Below are 18484 nucleotides of genomic sequence, written 5' to 3'. Positions count from 1 at the left end.
GATCTGTTTTTGAAGGTGCAAGACTCTAACTTTGTATTCAGCATGCCACTGGGCTGCTTTCACTGTCCTCCCAAAGTTTTATTCCTGCCTATTGCCAGTGACTGATTTTCAGTCTGGATGACAGTTAGCATTATCCATTTTCTTTAACAGCAGCCTGGCTGTCAGAGGCACATCCCCTGTAGTCCTTCTTGTTATCATGTAGATGACATAAGTTGAGGGTTGCCTGCATGCTAATGCAGATCACCTAGTAGCATACATTCCCTTTACCAGTTGCTTGTATATTTTCAGAGCCCTGACATTTAGACCCCTTTCACATTGGAGGCATTTTTCAGGCGCTTTAGCGCAAAAAAAGCCTATAAAGCGCCTGAAAAGAGCCTCATCTGCAATCCTATTGTGAAAGCCCGAGGGCTTTCACACTGGGGTGCTGCGCTGGCAGGACATCAAAAAAAGTCCTGCAAGCAGCTTCTTTGAGGAGCTTTAGGAGCGGTGTATACACCGCTCCTAAAGCGCCCCTGCCCAAGCTCCTGAAAAGCGCCTTGGCAGCGGCGCATTGCGGGAGGTTTTAACCCTTTATTTGGCCACTAGCTCTGGGTAAAAAAGCGCCCGCTAGCTCCCCAAAAGTGCCACAAAAGCGACGGTAAAGCGTCGCTAAAACTAACGGTGCTTTAGCGCTGACGCCCCCACGCCTGCAGTGTGAAAGGGCTCTAAAACTACTGGCATAATAGGTAAGCTTACAGAGCGCCCTGTGTTCTCGGCCCAAACAGTATAGAGCAATTTAAAGTATTATTACTTTGATAAAGCTGTAATTGTGGTATTATACCTCTGGTATGGTTAGAGAACATTGTCACTTACCTACTCTGATCAAAGCCTCAGGGATGGAAAGGGCAAAAGCTACCTTATTACACCCTATGCTACCGCCACCAAGCCTGCCTAGAAAAAGGAACACCTTTTTTTACACCTGAGCTCTATGGTGATTCTTGAGTTATTTTGAATCTGTCTAATTATTTTGCTTTTATAACATCCAGGTAAATAAAGGAACCAGTGATAAGTCTTCTTATGGTACAGAACTTGTTTTGCTATCAGATGGAGAAGATTCATCTTTCCCTAGTGCCTGTTATTCTAACCTAATAAACAGCGGGGCAATAATACATGTTATAGCTCTTGGACCATCTGCTGCACAGGGACTTGAACAAATTACACAACAAACTGGCAAGTTTTCTTTTCTTCTTTTTTTCATTAATACACTCATTCATTTTAATAACAAGGTATGGTAACTGTCAATGCTAACCAAAGCACAAAAACATGCATACGGATTAGGCATAAAATAACCCTGACACAAGCGATGTTGATGCATGGACTAATTGAATGCTGGATCTCCAGCATGAACATTCAACAGAAACTGGTTGTTAGACTGGCTGTACACATGAACTTAAAGATTTTCTGCCCACGTTTACCAGGCTGAAAGTTTCCCTCGATGGGCAGCCAACAGTAGCTCAAACCATAGATACTGTAAACAGAAAAGAACCAGGCCAAAACTGGATAAAAGAGTCTAAGATCATTTTAATTGTTGGTAAAAAAAGGTCATATAAAAACAGCCAACACATTTCAGGAACAACACCCCCCCCCCCCCCCCCAACAGGGAACAACACAGGATAAACACAGAGAAAACAGTGATTTCATAGATCTATATAAGAACCAGTATTAAACTCTCCACATGGAGTAACAACTTGACAGCAATTGCTGAGCAGCAAAGGAGCTACCTAAGTTTGCTATGTTGAGCCCTGATGAAGGGAGTGGCATTGCCCCTGAAACATGCTGGTTGTGTTTATATGGCTTTTTTACCAACAATTAAAGCGGAAGTAAAATTACATTGATTATTTGTACCTATAGGTAAGCCTATAATAAGGCTTACCTGTAGGTACTGTAAATACCTCCTAAATGTGCACCGTTCAGGAGATATTTACTGTATATGCAGTTTTGACATCATCGACAAATGCGCTCTGAAGGAACGGTGCCATTTCTTCAGAGCCCTGTGCCATGACCGGCAGCTCCCACGTGCATGCTCGGGAGTGACATCATGCGGCTCCGACCAGTCACACAGCAGGAGTCCACGGACCCGGAAGGAAGACAGGTGAAGATGGATGCGGCCTCCAGCGGTGACAACGAGGGCTTTGTTTGCAGGTAAGATTCACATAATGTTCTAGTATGAGATGCATACTATACTAGCACATTATGCCTCTACTTTGCATGTCAGAGAAAAAACATCAGTTTACTTCCTCTTTAAAATGATCTTGACTCTTTTTTTACCAGTAATCTTGAACTCTTTTAATTGTTTTGTTTTTTTTGGTGCTTCTTTCTGTGTTTTAAATATAAATGAGACAGACAGTTTGAAGCTTAAAGCCCAAATGGTTTCAGTCAGTGCTTGCTGAGTGCACAGGTCACTGCTTTACAATTACTCTGACTTGTAACTTGTTAATCCAGCACAAAATACCTTAATCGCCTAAAACTGAGAGGAACTAAAAAATAGTTGCAGAAATGTGAAAAAACAGTACAGAAATAAATATAGTATGCTACAGGCATTCTTTGTTCAAATATAGTTAAAATCCATATTTACAAGCAGCAGTTTGTAGATACCTTACACAAGGCCTGTGGGCTGAATCTGGTCCACCAGGCCATTTCATGTGGCTCTTACACCTCTTACAATCCTCTCGTCTCCATCTCTTCTTTGTCTCAGCAGACAGCAACAGAGAGGAGATCCGAACTCCTCTGCCAGGTCCTGGTGCTTTTTTGTGCAGCCGCGGAGAGGCTCATCTCTGCACCCTGTCTCAGCAGCCAACAGCATGACTATTGTAAAACAGATAATACATACACCCCTTGCTTTACCTGGCCAACCCAACTCTACCCAACTCTATTACCTTACCCTTTTCCCATTAATGGAGACCACACCGTTTTAGAGTACAATATTGGCCGTAGCAGCCCCTTTATTAACAACTCAAATCAAATTTACGTAACTATAAACAACATCTGTTAACCACTTCAGCCCCGGACCATTTTGCTGCCCAAAGACCAGAGCACTTTTTGCGATTCGGCACTGCGTTGCTTTAACTGACAATTGCGCGGTCGTGCCACGTGGCTCCCAAATAAAATTGACGTCCTTTTATTCCCACAAATAGAGCTTTCTTTTGGTGGTATTTGATCACCTCTGCAGTTTTTATTTTTTGCGCTATAAACAAAAATAGAGCGACTATTTTGAAAAAAACGCATTATTTTTTACTTTTTGCTATAATAAATATCCCCAAAAAAATATAAAAAAAAATGTTTTTCCTCAGTTTAGGCCGATACGTATTCTTCTACATATTTTTGGTAAAAAAAAAATCGCAATAAGCATTTATTGATTGGTTTGTGCAAAAGTTATAGTGTTTACAAAATAGGGGATAGTTTTATGGCATTTTTATTAATATTTTTTTTTTACTAGTAATGGAGGCGATCTGTGATTTTTATCGTGACTGCGACATTATGGCAGACACATCGGACAATTTTGACACATTTTTGGCATTTTTACAGCGATCAGTGCTATAAAATTGCACTGATTACTGTAAAAATGACACTGGCAGTGAAGGGGTTAACCACTAGGGGGCTAGGGAGGGGTTAAGTGTGTCCTAGGAAGTGATTCTAACTGTGGTGGGGAGGGGCTGTGTGTGACACATCACTGATCATAGCTCCTGATCACAGGAAACTATGATCAGTGACAGTGTCACTAGGCAGAACAGGGAGATGCTTGTTTACATTAGTATCTCCCCGTTCTTCCTCTCCGTGAGTCCGCGGGACCCGCAATCCTACTCAGGGAGCTCGCAGCGGGAGCACGGCACGGCGGCACATTCAAAGGGATGTACAGGTACGCCTATTTGCGCAGCCGTGTCATTCTGCCGACGTATAAGTACTGTACATGCGGCGGTCGGCAAGCGATTAAACCACCTCAAATAGTCGCGTTGGTCTTTGCAGGACATCCCCCAGAATTACCAAAATGATCATAACAATGCACTGCAGTACCTTTAACTGAAACTAGGCCTCCAGCTGACAAGCTAGCTCGGAGGCAACCAAACCACTGACCGCAGTGCACCCTTTAACCAACTTCCAGCTAAACCAACGTTAGCTGCAATACCACCAAACTGGCCCATACCACAGATGGGTCCCGCATTCTTCCTTATCTGGGGTTTCTTCCTTCACCCACAAAGACCAACACCCGCCAACTGCCACGACATCCAAGGATCCAAGCATTCTGTGAAAGAAAACAGGTTACAAGACAACCTAAATACCTACTATACCAGGGAGGGTGGGTGGGAAGCTATCTCCTCCGGCTCACACTGACGCTGGGGAGGGGCCTTCCTTCTCTTCTCTTCCTGCTGGCTCCTCCTCTTCCTCCCTTTCCTCCACTCCGGGGCATTGTAACAAACCTGTTACTGTCCCCTGTTCTTCGAGTCATGTGAGCCCTACGTTTATTCTTTTTATTTTCTTTTACTCCGGGCTTTTCTTGACTATTGTAAAACAGATAACACATACACCTCTTGCTTTACCCGGCCAACCCAACTCCATTACTTTACCCTTTTCCCATTAATGGAGACCACACCGTTTTGGAGTACAATATTGGCCATAGCAGCCCCTTTATTAACAACTCAAATCAAATTTACATAAGTATAAACAACATCTCTTAAACCACCTCAAATAGTCGCGTTGGTCTTTGCAGGACGTCCCCCAGAATTACCATAATGATCATAACAATGCATTCCGGTACCTTTAACTGAAACTAGGCCTCCAGCTGACAATCTAGCTCGGAGACAACCAAACCACTGACCGCAGTGCATCCTTTAACCAAATTCCAGCTAAACCAACGTTAGCTGGAATACCACTAAATGGGCCCATACCACCAATGGGTCCCGCATTCTCCCTTATCTGGGGTTTCTTCCTTCACCCGCAAAGACCAACACCCGCCACAGCAAACAAGGGGAAAACCTTACCCTTGAGCGCACCTCCAAACCCTCAATGCTCTCTGGATACCATCCTGTAATCCTAAAGACCACATGTTGATCCCCACGGAATTAAGGTGCACCCCATCTCCTCGAAGGTAACGCCATGTCTCCACTCCAGCTCCGAATGTCTGATTGCCAGCCCCCCATTCATGACCACAAACCTGCTGACATCCCTGTTAATCTTCTTCCTGGCCTTATTAACCCGCTCCACTGATCTCGCCAATCTCCACGTGGTCCGAGCAATAATGTCAGACCACACTATCACCATACCTGGAAAGGCCATGGGGAGCCGCAGGAAATCAAACTTAATATCCCACGTAATATCCAACATGGACCTAAGGCCTAAATCATTACCACCCACATGTAACACTAAGATGTCAGGCGGCCTGTGCAACCATGCAAAACGGTGCACTTCCGGAACAATCCTGCTCCATAGCATACCTGGCACCCCCAACCACCGAATACAGGCCTCCTGTCTAGAAATGCCCAACTGTCTGCCTTCTGGCCTCACATCCGCCCTCCTAGCAACCCAAAAAACATAGGAATGGCCTAATATCCAGACCAATCCTTGAGTTCCATCTGAAAAAAAGAAAAATACCCACATAACAGTAAATCAGCACCCCAAAACACGCATTCCCATGCCAACATCCACCCAAAATCTCCTCTATCCCCCTACACCGCCAACAGCTGAGGACGAACATATGACCTGAACCTCCTCGACTCCCACCTACCAATGCGCTTGACCGCCTCCTCATCCAACCACCATCTGGCCGCTTCCATAGCCGCTCCTATACGAAATGAATGCAAGGAAAATTTTAGCTCCCCCAAACCCAACGCAGTCAGACATTTCCGGAAAACAGAAATGAATTGAAATCTCAACAGTGATTCCCCATTTTCATGCACTAAAAGGGATCCCGCCACATCCAAACGGATCGCGTGGAAACCCATAACCGCCGCCACTGGACATAAGGGCGAACCTGGTATCGCAAAAATCAGTATCCTTTTCCCCCTGCCCTCCTGATCTGTTTTAGATTTGCACACCTGCATGGACAATCTATCCTGACCTCCGCAGCCCCCATCCCCCCTCTCTGCTTCTTGGAAGGGCTAACCAACTCACCAATCCTAAAAGCCCCAAAAAATGCCAGGGAGCGAACGCCGTCCTGAACAGCACTACCTCATAGCGTGATGAACATGTATCCAGCAACTGGGCAAAGAGCCTGCCCAGTAGCTCGAACGACACCGGACGCCTGGTGTCCTTGGTCGGCCGAGAACGCCGATACCCCTTCAATGCCTGTCTAACCCAGAAATCCTTTGTGAAGCCCTGGTAACCCTGCAATTTAAACCAAAAGGCAAGCCCCACCAGTTTTCTCCCCAATCCGCTCACTGACACCCCATCCTCCAGATTACGGGAGACAAAGTATAACACCAGCAACCTGAAATCCTGTTCCCCTTCTGAACACCCTACCTGTTCCAACAGCAAACCCCATTCGGTCCACACTCTGCTGTAGGCAGCCCATGTCACCCCACTCACTGATCGTCTGATCCAGCCGGAGACCCTCCCAAGGCAATCTTCCACAGCCCCGGGGGACAAGGGACCCCATGCATCTCTGCCGCAGGTGCCAACTCCTGGAACTTGTCCCAATGAAAGCGAGACAAAGCGTCAGCAATGACGTTCTCTACTCCCGGTCGGTGTACATCATAGACAAAAACATTCAACTGCATACACCTTAACACCAAGTGTCGTAGCAACCGCACCACCGGCGGGAATGTCACCAACAATTTGTTGATGACCTGCACCACCCCAGGGTTGTCCCCATGAAAACGCACTTTCAGATTCCTGAAGGATTCCCCGAAATACTCCACTGCAAGCACCAGCGGAAATAATTCCAGCAGCACCATGTTCTTCAAAAGACCTGCCACCTTCCATGAATCTGGCCATGGCCCCACACTCCACTTCCCCTGAAAGAAGGCCCCAAAGCCCGTAGATCCGGCATCCATGTAAAGCTCCAAGTCAAAGTTACTCACGGGCCCAGACATCCACAATGCCCTCCCGTTAAAACCTACCAGGAACGAGTGCCATATTCACAAATCCTCCTTGTGTTCCTTCACCAGCCGCACAAAATGCTTGGGGGACTCAACCCCCGCCGCACTTGCAAACAGCCGTCTGCAGAAAACATGCCCCATGGGGATGATGCAACACGCAAAGTTCAACTTACCCAACAACGACTGTAGAGTCCTAAGTTGGACCTTGCGAAATCCCAAGATCCCCCGAATCTCCGATTGAAGCGCTCCCAATTTGTCCTCGGGCAGTTGACACTCCATGGCATCACGATGATGCCCAGAAAGCTAATCACCGTAGTTGGCCCCTCCGTTTTGTCTGGAGCCAGGGGAATCCCAAATCGCTCCGCAATGTGTTCCAGCGTTGCCAGGAGCACTGCACAGATGTCGGATGAGGCCGGGCCCACACAAAGAAAATCATCCAATTAGTGGATGATGGAATTCACTCCCACGATGTCACGGACTACCCATTCCAGGAATGAGCTGAATCGCTCAAATAATGCACATAAAATAGCACAGCCCATTGGCAGGCAGCAATCCACGTAGAATTCCTCTTGCCATGGACAATCTAACAAACGGAAACTGTCAGGGTGAACGGGAAGCAATCTGAATGCCGACTCAATATCCGTTTTGGCCATCTTAGCCCCTTACCCATAATGCCGCACCCAAAAAATTGCTGCATCGAACGAAGTGTACGAAACTGCACACATGCATGGCATCATTGACCGGGTGACCCCCCTTTTGGGAAGGAAAGGTGGTGAATCAGCCTAAATTTATTCGGCTCTTTTTTGGGCACTACCCAAAGGGTGAGACCACCAAATCTGCCATTGGCAAAGCAGGGAATGGGCCCCCCATGCGTCCCAACGCAACCTCCTTCTGCAGCTTCCACCTCTGGATGTTGCCTAGCAGAACGCAAGTTCCGGGGCATCGGAGGAGCAGTGACTAGGTTCAACGGGACCCGAAACCCCTTCGAAAACCCCAGGCCTAACAACTTTGCTGACTCCCTATCGGGTTACCTATCTGGGAAAGGCGGCATCCTTTCCACCTTCACCGAAGTCGTCCCTCTTGTTAGTAGACTTGCCAGCATGGCCTTTTCCCTGTTTAAAACACCGGGACACGGGATGGGCTCCCCCACAGCCGGAGCATTCGTGCTTGTATTTGCAGGCCCCTCCAAACTTGCAGGAACCTTCATTGTACTGCCAACAAACTCCCTATTTTCTTGCGGCTGATTGTCCAGGAGTGGATGAGCCACCGCCCCCCCCCTGGAAAAAACTGGCTCGGTGCCCTCGCTGATGTCATCAGGCGCATCCACAGGCTGATGTCCTTATGATCCCACCTCAAGGCCGGGCGTATCGCCCTGAGTTGATGGGACTGCTCATCATACCTTAACCACGCACTTCCCATGTAGACTCTATGTGCCTCACCCACCACATCCAGGTAGCAGAATAGCGCCGAACAGTGTTCGGGGTTCTTCTCGACGATCACACTAGCCAGAATAGCAAACGCCTGGAGCCAGTTCTAGAGCGTCCGAGGGATGAGCCTATATCTCCTCTTCTCCTCATCCTCCTTCTTGTTGTCCTCAGGTTTTACCCTAAATTGAACTTCTCAAGTGGCAGTAGTGAGAATATCGCCACATACTCACCTTTCCAGATCTTCTCCCTAACCTCCGGCTTAAGGTGTGCTCCCAGTGGTCCCTCAAAACATACATATACCTCACACCTCGCCGAGTCCGCCAACCTGATCAAGTCTTGTTTTTTACCTGCATCCCCCGCTTTCTCACCTGTTGATTCCTTGTTCGCCGAGTCTATCACAGCCACCACGGTTTCCCCCACCGCGGGCGCAGTTGTCGCTGCAGAAGGCCCTGGAATTACCCCGGGCCCCGAATCCCCTGACCCTGAAGCCCCTCCAGGTGCCACCCAAGCCGACACTGGCGTAGCTGGCCTGAGCGCCCGGGCTCAAACCTACTCACTAAATCCTTTAAAGCCGCTAGGAACCCCTGCAATCCTGCACATGGCGTGGTCGCAGACCAACAAAGCCAGTGGGGAGCCCGCGGGAGAGACCGCCTGCTGGCAGGTGACCTGAGCGCCTGGTCTAGTACCACCCCCCAACCTGTCCAGCCCCCCACCCCCCCCTGTACCCCGAAACAAAAGTGGACTTACCGGGCTGCCTAGGAAAGGTCCCACCAGCCGAAGGTCCTGCTTCCATCACTGCAGGGTTTCCGCAAGGCTCATCTTCGTCGGACAAGGAGAGCTCCCCCTCCGACTGATCCATCACCATGTCTTCCTCCCTCACGACAGCCCTCCAGGGGATCCATCCCTGAATGCTGAGGATCCGTGCCGCAGCTGGCCCCTCCTCCACGCGCCAGATCCGCCCACCGATTTCTTTGTCGCCTTTCCTGGACCTCTGCCGCCTCCGGAGCTTTGCTGCACCTGGGCACCCCCGCCTCCTGCCGTCTTACTCGATCCACCATGCCTCTGGAGGCCACCGGCTGCTGGATGGGAAGGCCCGACGGCCGCTGCGGATAGTATCCCCCGCCGAAGCCCTGCCCCCACTGCCGACTCGCCAGGGACAGAGCCCACAATGCCCGTTGCCTGCCGCGTGGCGGGCCTGGTATGGGCCCCGGGTGTTCCGGAGGGCCCACCTGCTGAGCCCCGTCTCTGCTGAGGATTCCTCCCAGAGCCTCCCACCACCGGCACAGGCATGCGCTTCGTGGGGGGCTCTGAGGGGGCCCGTAAGGGACTCCCTGTATGACGCTGAGCCCTGGGGGGGGAGTCTGGGGAGAAGCGCTCCGGCAGCCATGACCACCGAGCTCGAGCGGATTCCCTCCCTGTGGTGCTGGTACATGCCACTCCCTTGCCCAGGACCAGGGACACCTGATCCTGCAGCCACCGCTCAACTCTGGACGCAGCTGCGGCGCGCAGCTGCTCCATGAGATCTTCCACGGATGCCATGCTGCCTGCAAGCTATCTCTTCCGGCTCACACTGACGCTGGGGAGGGACCTTCCTTCTCTTCCTGCTGGCTCCTCCTCATCCTCCCTTTCCTCCACTCCGGTGCATCGAAACAAACCCTGTTACTGTCCCCTGTTCCTGTTTAAGCCCTACGTTTATTCTTTTTCTTTTCTTTTACACCGGGCTTTTCTGAGAGGAGGACAAAACTCCTCCTAAAGATCCTGTGCCTTTCTATGCAACTGCAGCATCCCCTCTTCTCTGCCTCCCCTGGTCCAGCACATTCTGGCAGATGACTCTAGCCCTCCTCTGGTCCTCCCCCAGACCTTGCACTTTCTTCTTCCCAGCTCCACCCACAGATTCTTCCTGGCAGCAACACAGGGAAGTAATTGAGCCCATACCTACAGAGCCCAGATCAGACCTAACTAATCAAATAGTGCTCTCCCTAGTTACAGAGAGGTCAACAATTAAATTTAACAAAGCAGTAGCTCTTTGGGGCGGTTTTAAAAAATATAGGGATAGGATGTGTTATTTTAGACACATATGGGATGCTTTTCATGTTTTCTTATTTCCTCTCTTCATCAGCCTGGTGTTCCTACTGAACATTGTTGCTGTTTTAAGGAATACCAAGCTCCTCCTGACCTGTTTGTGTTCCTGTTCCTAAACTGATCACATAGTGTACATTACACTCAGACAGACTGTGCAATCTCACTTATGTCAACTATGCATTGTACAGTCTGTGTAGATCTACCAGCAAATAAGTGGTGCAAGGACCTGATAGACGGAAGATAAATTGAACTGATTGCTTAGAGAGGCCCTCGTGTTTTTTAAACCGAATAAAAAAGGCATAGAAGAGTTTTTTTTAGGTAATAGCGGATATCTTGCTTTGTCTGCTCTTAGGCAGGACCTATATAAAAGTAATATTCTGTGTACAGATTCCTTTTATATTATTCTCCAAATAAATATTTTTACAAGCAAATCAAATGTCCAGCAAAAATTACAATAACATTTGGAACAAATCATATAATCCTTTGCACAAACATTTTGGTTGTTCAGCCTGGCTCGCTGGGGATATAATGTATTTTTCTTTTAGGATTAATAAATTCGTTTTTTGGGGTGATGTGCTTATATATCAATTTTTTTAGGTGGATTAAACTTTTATGCCTCAGATAATATTGACGCCAATAGTCTGATTGATGCATTCAGTGCCATGACGTCTGGAAGTGGATATGAAGTTGATCAAACTATTCAGGTGATGCATTATTTTGTAATTGGTGAAATGATTAGCATAGTTGCCAACATTGTAAATAAATGTATAGGGACACTTTTTTGCCTGTAAGTTGAGTCTTATTATAATTAGGGGGTGGAGCGTGAGGGAAAATGGGCATTGTTTAAGCTGAATATTGGGCGTGGCTTAAAGGGGCATGGCTCAAAGGTTGTGTGGTTAGAGTCTGAGATGAACGAGGGATGGAGACAGAGAGGGCGAGAGGGAGACAGAGAGAGAGAGAGGAGGAGAGGGGGGGGGGGGGGGAGAGCGCAGGCCCAGATCCTACAACACAATAGAAATATGTGTATTCCAGAAAGTTTAACAATCAGCAGATAAAGATACTCCAAACACCTGGTGTTAGCTCTTCAATCATCCCGACACCATGGTTGTTATGGTGTCAGGATGATTGAAGCACATTATTTCTATTATTACATTGCAATATAAAATGAAATCATTCAACTCACCATAATGCAGAATCAGTGGAAGCCCTGAGCGTGTCACCTGCCACATCGCCTGCCACCAGATGCTATCAGGTGCCCCAAACGGAGTCCGTCCTTACATCAGGTGCCCCCAGCAGAGTCCGTCCTTACATCAGGTGCCCTCAGCAGAGTCCGTCCTTTCATCAGGTGCCCCCAACCAGGGCTGGACTGGCCTACTGGGATACCGGTAGGCCGCCTGCCCTGGGGCCACTTTGAGTTGCGGCTGCCATGCTCCCCTCTCTCCTGCTCCTGTGTGTCATGGAGCTGACTGGGTCTGTGTTCGGCGGCGGCGCTGTAACACGGTCCCGCCCCCCTAGACCGGCTCATGTGATAGTAGATAGAATCAGTGTTCCGCCTATCACACGAGCCGGTCTAGGGGGGCGGGACTGTGTTACAGCGCCGCTGCCGCCGAACACAGACCCAGCCAGCTCCGTGATCCACAGGAGAAGATGCCCACCCGTACAGCCCGCCCTGTGTGCCTGGATAGGAGGATCGGCAGGGGGGCTGCATATAGAGGAAATGAGCTCTTTCTATATTCCTCCATGCAGCCGCTGAATGCTTGCAGGAGGGAGAGGAGGAGAATCCCCCCCTGCTCTTTGTACCCCCTAGTGCTCTCCAGCCCCTGTGCTCTCCACCCCTATTCTTTCTGCCCCCCAGTACTCTCAAGCTCCCCCCCAGTGCTCTTCGCCACCCCACACTCTTAGCCCCCTCAGTGCTCTCCAGCCCCCCCAGTGCTCTCCGCCTCCCGTGCTCTCCACCCCTGTTCTTTTTGCCCCCCCAGTGCTCTAAAGTTCCCCCCCAGCGCTCTCCGCTCCCCACCCCTGTGATCTCCACTCCCCCTGCTCTTTGCCCCCACCCATGTGCTCTCCAACCCTGCCAGTACTCTCTGCTCCCCCTTCTCTCCAGCTCCCACCCAGTGCTCTCCACTTCCCCAGGACCAGAGGACAGGCTGACTGGGGCCTGGAAAATGAGGACGGCTGAAGGTACAGGTGGCCAGGGACCACTCCATCTCACAGCACACAGATCCTCTGGAAGGAGCACTGTCCCCATCCAAAACGACAACAGACCCTGCCTGCTGCTGGCCATCATGGATATCCTGCTGGCATGGAAGGTACTGTACCGAGCATCAACAACACACCCTCCCACAGACAGGGACTGCAGACTGGGACATGGGGCACAATGATGGGCACAGTGAGGCTGCATTCATGGGCACAGCGAGATTGCATTCACGGCACAGTAAAGCTGCATTTGATGGGCACAATGATGCTGCATTGATGGGCATTGAATGGAATGGAATGGAACAACATTAGTGTTCCATCAGCGGAGCCCCTCCTTACATCAGTGTTCCCAGCAGCGGAGCCCCTCCTTGCATCAGTGTCCCCAGCAGCGGAGCCCCTCCTTACATCAGTGTCCCCAGCAGCGGAGACCTCCTTACATCTGGTGCCCCGGCAGCGGAGCCTGCCTTACATCAGTGTCCCCAGCAGCGGAGCCCTCCTCACATCTAGTGTTCCCGGCAGCAGAGCCCCTCCTTACATCAGTGTCCCCAGCAGCGGAGCCCTCCTTACATCTGGTGTCCCCAGCAGCAGAGCCTGCCTTACATCAGTGTCCCCAGCAGCGGAGCCCTCCTTACATCTAGTGTCCCTGGCAGCAGAGCCCCTCCTTACATCAGTGTCCCTGGCAGCGAACCCCTCCTTACATCAGTGTCCCTATCAGTGGAGCCCTCCTTACCTCAGTGTCCCCATCAGCGGAGCCCTCCTTACATCAGTGTCCCCAGCAGCGGAGCCCCTCCTTACATCAGTGTCCCCATCAGCGGAGCCCTTCCTTACATCAGTGTCCCCAGCAGCGGAGACCTCCTTACATCTGGTGTCCCCGCCAGCAGAGCCCCTCCTTACATCAGTGTCCGCAGCAGCGGAGCCCTCCTTACATCTGTTGTTCCCAGCAGCGGAGCCCTCCTTACATCAGTGTCCCCAGCAGCGGAGCCCTCCTTACATCTGGTGTCACTGACAGCGGAGCCCTCCTTACATCTGGTGTTCCCGGCAGCGGAGCCCTCCTTACATCAGTGTCCCCAGCAGCGGAGCCCTCCTTACATCTGGTGTCCTCGGCAGCGGAGCCCCTCCTTACATCAGTGTTGCAGGCAGTGGAGCCCTCCTTACATCAGTGTCCCTATCAGCGGAGCCCTCCTTACATCAGTGTCCCCATCAGCGGAGCCCCTCCTTACATCAGTGTCCCCAGCAGGGGAGCCCTCCTTCCATCAGTGTCCCCAGCAGGGGAGCCCTCCTTACATCAGTGTCTCCAGCAGCGGAGCCCTCCTTACATCAGTGTCCCCAGCAGCGGAGCCCTCCTTACATCAGTGTCCCCGGCAGCGGAGCCCTCCTTACATTAGTGTCTCCAGCAGCGGAGCCCTCCTTACATCAGTGTCCCCAGCAGCAGAGCCTTCTTTACATTTGTCTGTCCCCATCAGCAGAAGCTACAGTTCCCGGCTTTCCCCGCAGGTTCAGTGGAGAGGGGAGGTGCCGCCGATCCGTGCAACCAATCGGCTTCAGTGTACAAGAGAATTGTACACTGAAGAGAGAAGCCACTTGGCTGCCCCTCCCCTCTCCACTGAACACAGGGGAAATAGTCCTCGCGGCGGCCATCTTTTTGTAGCCCGCTGCCCGTTTTTGCCTAAAACTTTCCCGATTTCCAGGGCAAAGGCAAAATCCTGGGAATTTATTCGGGACGAGCTCCAATCGGGATGAGGGTCCCAAAATCGGGATTGTCCTGGGAAAATCGGGACTGTTGCCAAGTATTGATTAGACAGGGAGTAACTGTAATGTGCAGTTTACTAAACAGAAGTTCAATGAAGTTCAATGCTTCCGAGCATGCGTCGAATTGTTTCCGAGCATGCGTAGGAATTTTGCACGTCGGAATTGCTACAGACGATCACATTTTTGGATAGGAACTTTTTCCGACCGAAAAATTGAGAACATGCTCTCAATCTTAAGCTGGCTGGAATTCGACCAGCATAAGTCCGATGGAGCATACACACGGTCGCATTTTCTGACCAAAAGCTCTCATCGGTCTTTTGCTGGCCAAATTTCTGATCGTGTGTACGCGGCATTAGACTTCTGATATCTCACCAAAGACCCCCAACAGGGCTGCTAAAAAGTTGTAAAATATAAAATTGTAAAAAAATAATACAAAAATGAAAAACTGACACATGACAACTGCCGTCCATTTCCATATTGACACCAACCTCTGCCCTACTGATGCCATCCTTTTTTGGGGGGGGGGGGCGCCGAACTCAGACTTTGCACCAGGTAAAAGAATGTCTTCCTTCGCCACTGCTCCTTGGGAAGAAATGGCACTGAGGTCCGTTTCTTCACAGCGCATGCGCCGATGACGACATTGGCGGACTACAAATGGAAATATCTCCTAAACGGCACGCATTTAGAAGATATTTCCACTACCCTTATTCTAGGCTTACCTATAGGTAGAAATAACACACAAGCGTTTACAACCACTTTAAGTAATTGGGCACTCTACTAAACATTTAAATCCAATGTAATGAAAGATTTGGGCTCATGACTGGTGTATGGCTGATGTGTCGTCTGCCACCACCTACTAGCCCCACCCCACTTTACTAACCAATGACTACCTAGCAAAGAAATACACAACTCCTTCTGGATTAAATGGCCGTATGGCCCCTTTATTAACAACCATAACAAAATATTTTATATAAAATAAATTCTTTTTTTATATATATATATAACCCTCCCTTTTATATATATATATATATATATATATATATATATAACCCAACTTTTTGTACCTGCTTTAACTGCTATGTCTAAGGTTCATGAAGGAAGGTTTTCTGTCGCATTGGCTGTACCACCACCACCTTGGCATCCTGGCCCCTAGCCGTGATTCCACAAGCTCTGGAACAAACTATTACCAACTTTTTGCCGATGCAGCCCGATGACTGATAGCCCATTATTTCCATGATAGGGAAGGTACCCATACCGAGATAGGACAAACCCATTCCACAGCACATAATGTATTCCTTCCAACATTGCAACCTTCCTGAACCCGAGACCCCTGCAGCCAACACCCAGACGAGAAAAAACAACATTAAACCAACCACAAAGACTAAAAGATAGGGAGGGAGGGAAAGAAAAAAGTTCCTGTGCTGTTATCTCTCTGTCTTGCTGCCCCCACCTAATGAAATTACCACCCCCGCCCCCGGGGATAATGCAATACCCAGGCCGCACCCCCTACCCTTCCATTTCTCCAGTGTAAGCCACCCCCCCAACCTGTACATTCACAGGAACTACCCAGTGCAACCTGCCCAGCAACTCCCAGTCATGTGGGCCCTACAGCTAGGTTCCCTTTGCTCCGGGCCTTTTCTTGACTGGTGTATGGCTGTTATGTTGTCTGCCACCACCTACTAGCCCCACCCCACTTTACTAACCAATAACTACCTAGTAAAGAAATACACAACTCCTTCTGGATTAAATGGCCATATGGCCCCTTTATTAACAACCATAACAAAATATTTTATATAAAATAAATTCATTTTTTTATATATATATATATATATATATATATATATATATATAACCCAACTTTTTGTACCTGCTTTAACTGCTATGTCTAAGGTTCATGAAGGAAGATTTTCTATCACATCGGCTGTACCACCACCACCTAGGCATCCTGGCCCCTAGCCGCGATTCCACCAGCTCAGGGACAAACTATTACCAACATTTTGCCGGATGCAGCCCGATGACCGATGGCCCATTATTTCCATGATAGGGAAAGTACCCATACCGAGATAGACCCAACCCGTTTCACAACACATACTATATTCCTTCCAGCGTTCTGACCTTCAAGAACCCAAGACCCCTGCCACAAATGCCCACCAGTGAAACCTCACGCATGGGCGGACTGCCACAGCCTCCAGGCCCGCTAAAGCCCCTCCTGGAGACCCAGAAATCACATGTCTATGCCCACCGCTGACAGGTGTACTCCGTCTCCCCTCAAATACAGGCCATTATCCCCTTCCAACTCTTCGTGGCGAACCACCAGCCCCCCATTAAGGACAACAAATTTTGCCACCGCCTTTTTAACCTTAATCCTGGGCTTGTTGATCTGAGCAACAGACCGGGCCCCCCCGCCAAGCTGCCCTGCCAATGATATACGACCAGACTAGGACAGTATCCGGAAAGGCCGACGTCAAGCAGAGGAAATCCCACTTAATGTCTCGAATGAGTTCCCTGGACACCCTAATACTGAGGTCATTGCCACCATCATGCATTAACAGCACATCGGGAGGCCTGTCCATCCTAGCGTACCGCTGAATTTCCTGTAGCACTCGGGACCACAGCATCCCCGGTATACCAATCCTAAAAGAATGAGATGAAAACCCATCCACCTCCAAACATTTTTTAAACACAGACACGAACTGGTACCGTGACAGCGCCGACCCATTTTCGTGGATCAAGAAAGGCCCAGCAGGCTGTAAACCCAACCAAGCCCTTATCACTACGACCGGGCATAGAGCCAAGCCCGCCACCCCACCGAGTACTACCCTGGGCCCTTTACCCATCTGATCGGTTTTTGATTTTCGAATGAGCAACGAGACAGTGTTGCCCTGCACCGCTACGTCCACCACATCCAACCGTCTCGTGCCATTCTCTCCAAACCCGCTTGTAGGTCCGCCAAGTAGCATGCACTACTGACTGCCGAACCAACACTGCTACGGTGTCAAAACGAGATCCCACAAAGGACTGGGGCACGGGACTCCAAGCTGCTCCTCCTCCGGTGCCAACTGACAGAACCTCTCCCACTGTAGGTGAGAAAGCGCATCAGCTACTTCATTCTCTACCCCCCCGGGATATGAACATCAAACACAAAAACATTCAATTGCAAAAACAACAACAAATGATGCAGTAAACGGACCACAGGCAAGGAAGAAGCCGGCAGGGAATTAATGGCATGCACTACCCCCAGATTGTCACAGTGAAAACGAACCCGCCGGTTCCTAAATTCCAACCCCCAAAGCTCCACGACCAGTTCTAAAAATGTCAGGTTACGAATGAGATCAGACCCCAATAATTCCTCCGGCCATTTGTCCGCACACCACCGGCCACGAAAATAAGCCGCGTAACCCACCGACCCCGGCCGCGTCCGTGAAAAGATCTAATTCCGCAGCCAGGACCGCAGGCCCCAGCCACAAAGACCTACCATTGTACTGCTCCAAAAACATGTCCCACACCCGCAAGTCATCCCAGTGTTCCCAACTAATATGAACAAAATGATGCGGAGCCTTGACCATCGTCGTGGCAGCCGCCAGTTGCCTGCAAAATACTCGCCCCATGGGCATAATGCAACAAGCAAAATTGAGTATTTGCAACAACGACTGCAACTCCCTCAACTGCACCTTGGAGCGTTGAACAACCCGTTCCTAGAAGTTCTTTGAAGTTATCACTCGACAAATGGCACTCCATCAAATTGGTATCAATTATGATTCCCAAAAACTTCAACACTGTAGTAGGCCCCTCCGTCTTACCCTGCGCCAACAGAACCCCAAAGACTTGAAAAATATGTTGTAATGTGGCCAACAAAATGAGACAGGACCGATCCCCCGGGGGGGGCTCAGAACGAAAAAAATCATCCAGAATGGTGTAGAATGGAACCAAGACCTGACAAGTCCTTGAAGACCCATTCCA

The 18484-nt window shown here is 49.7% G+C and overlaps 1 protein-coding gene across 1 annotated transcript in view; it reads left to right on the top strand.

The window, feature by feature from the left end:
• Positions 1–18484, top strand: part of LOC141103528 (calcium-activated chloride channel regulator 1-like) — a 100191-nt gene that overhangs the window by 41553 nt on the left and 40154 nt on the right. Inside the window, exons 8-9 of the mRNA XM_073593209.1 lie at positions 1026–1209; positions 11177–11283. Of these exons, the coding sequence (XP_073449310.1) occupies positions 1026–1209; positions 11177–11283 (291 nt within the window). The remainder of the gene's footprint in view (positions 1–1025; positions 1210–11176; positions 11284–18484) is intronic.

This window comes from Aquarana catesbeiana, linkage group LG07 (genome assembly GCF_042186555.1).
Source record: "Aquarana catesbeiana isolate 2022-GZ linkage group LG07, ASM4218655v1, whole genome shotgun sequence".
Taxonomy (NCBI): domain Eukaryota; kingdom Metazoa; phylum Chordata; class Amphibia; order Anura; family Ranidae; genus Aquarana; species Aquarana catesbeiana.
This window is presented reverse-complemented; position numbering and strand designations above follow the sequence as displayed.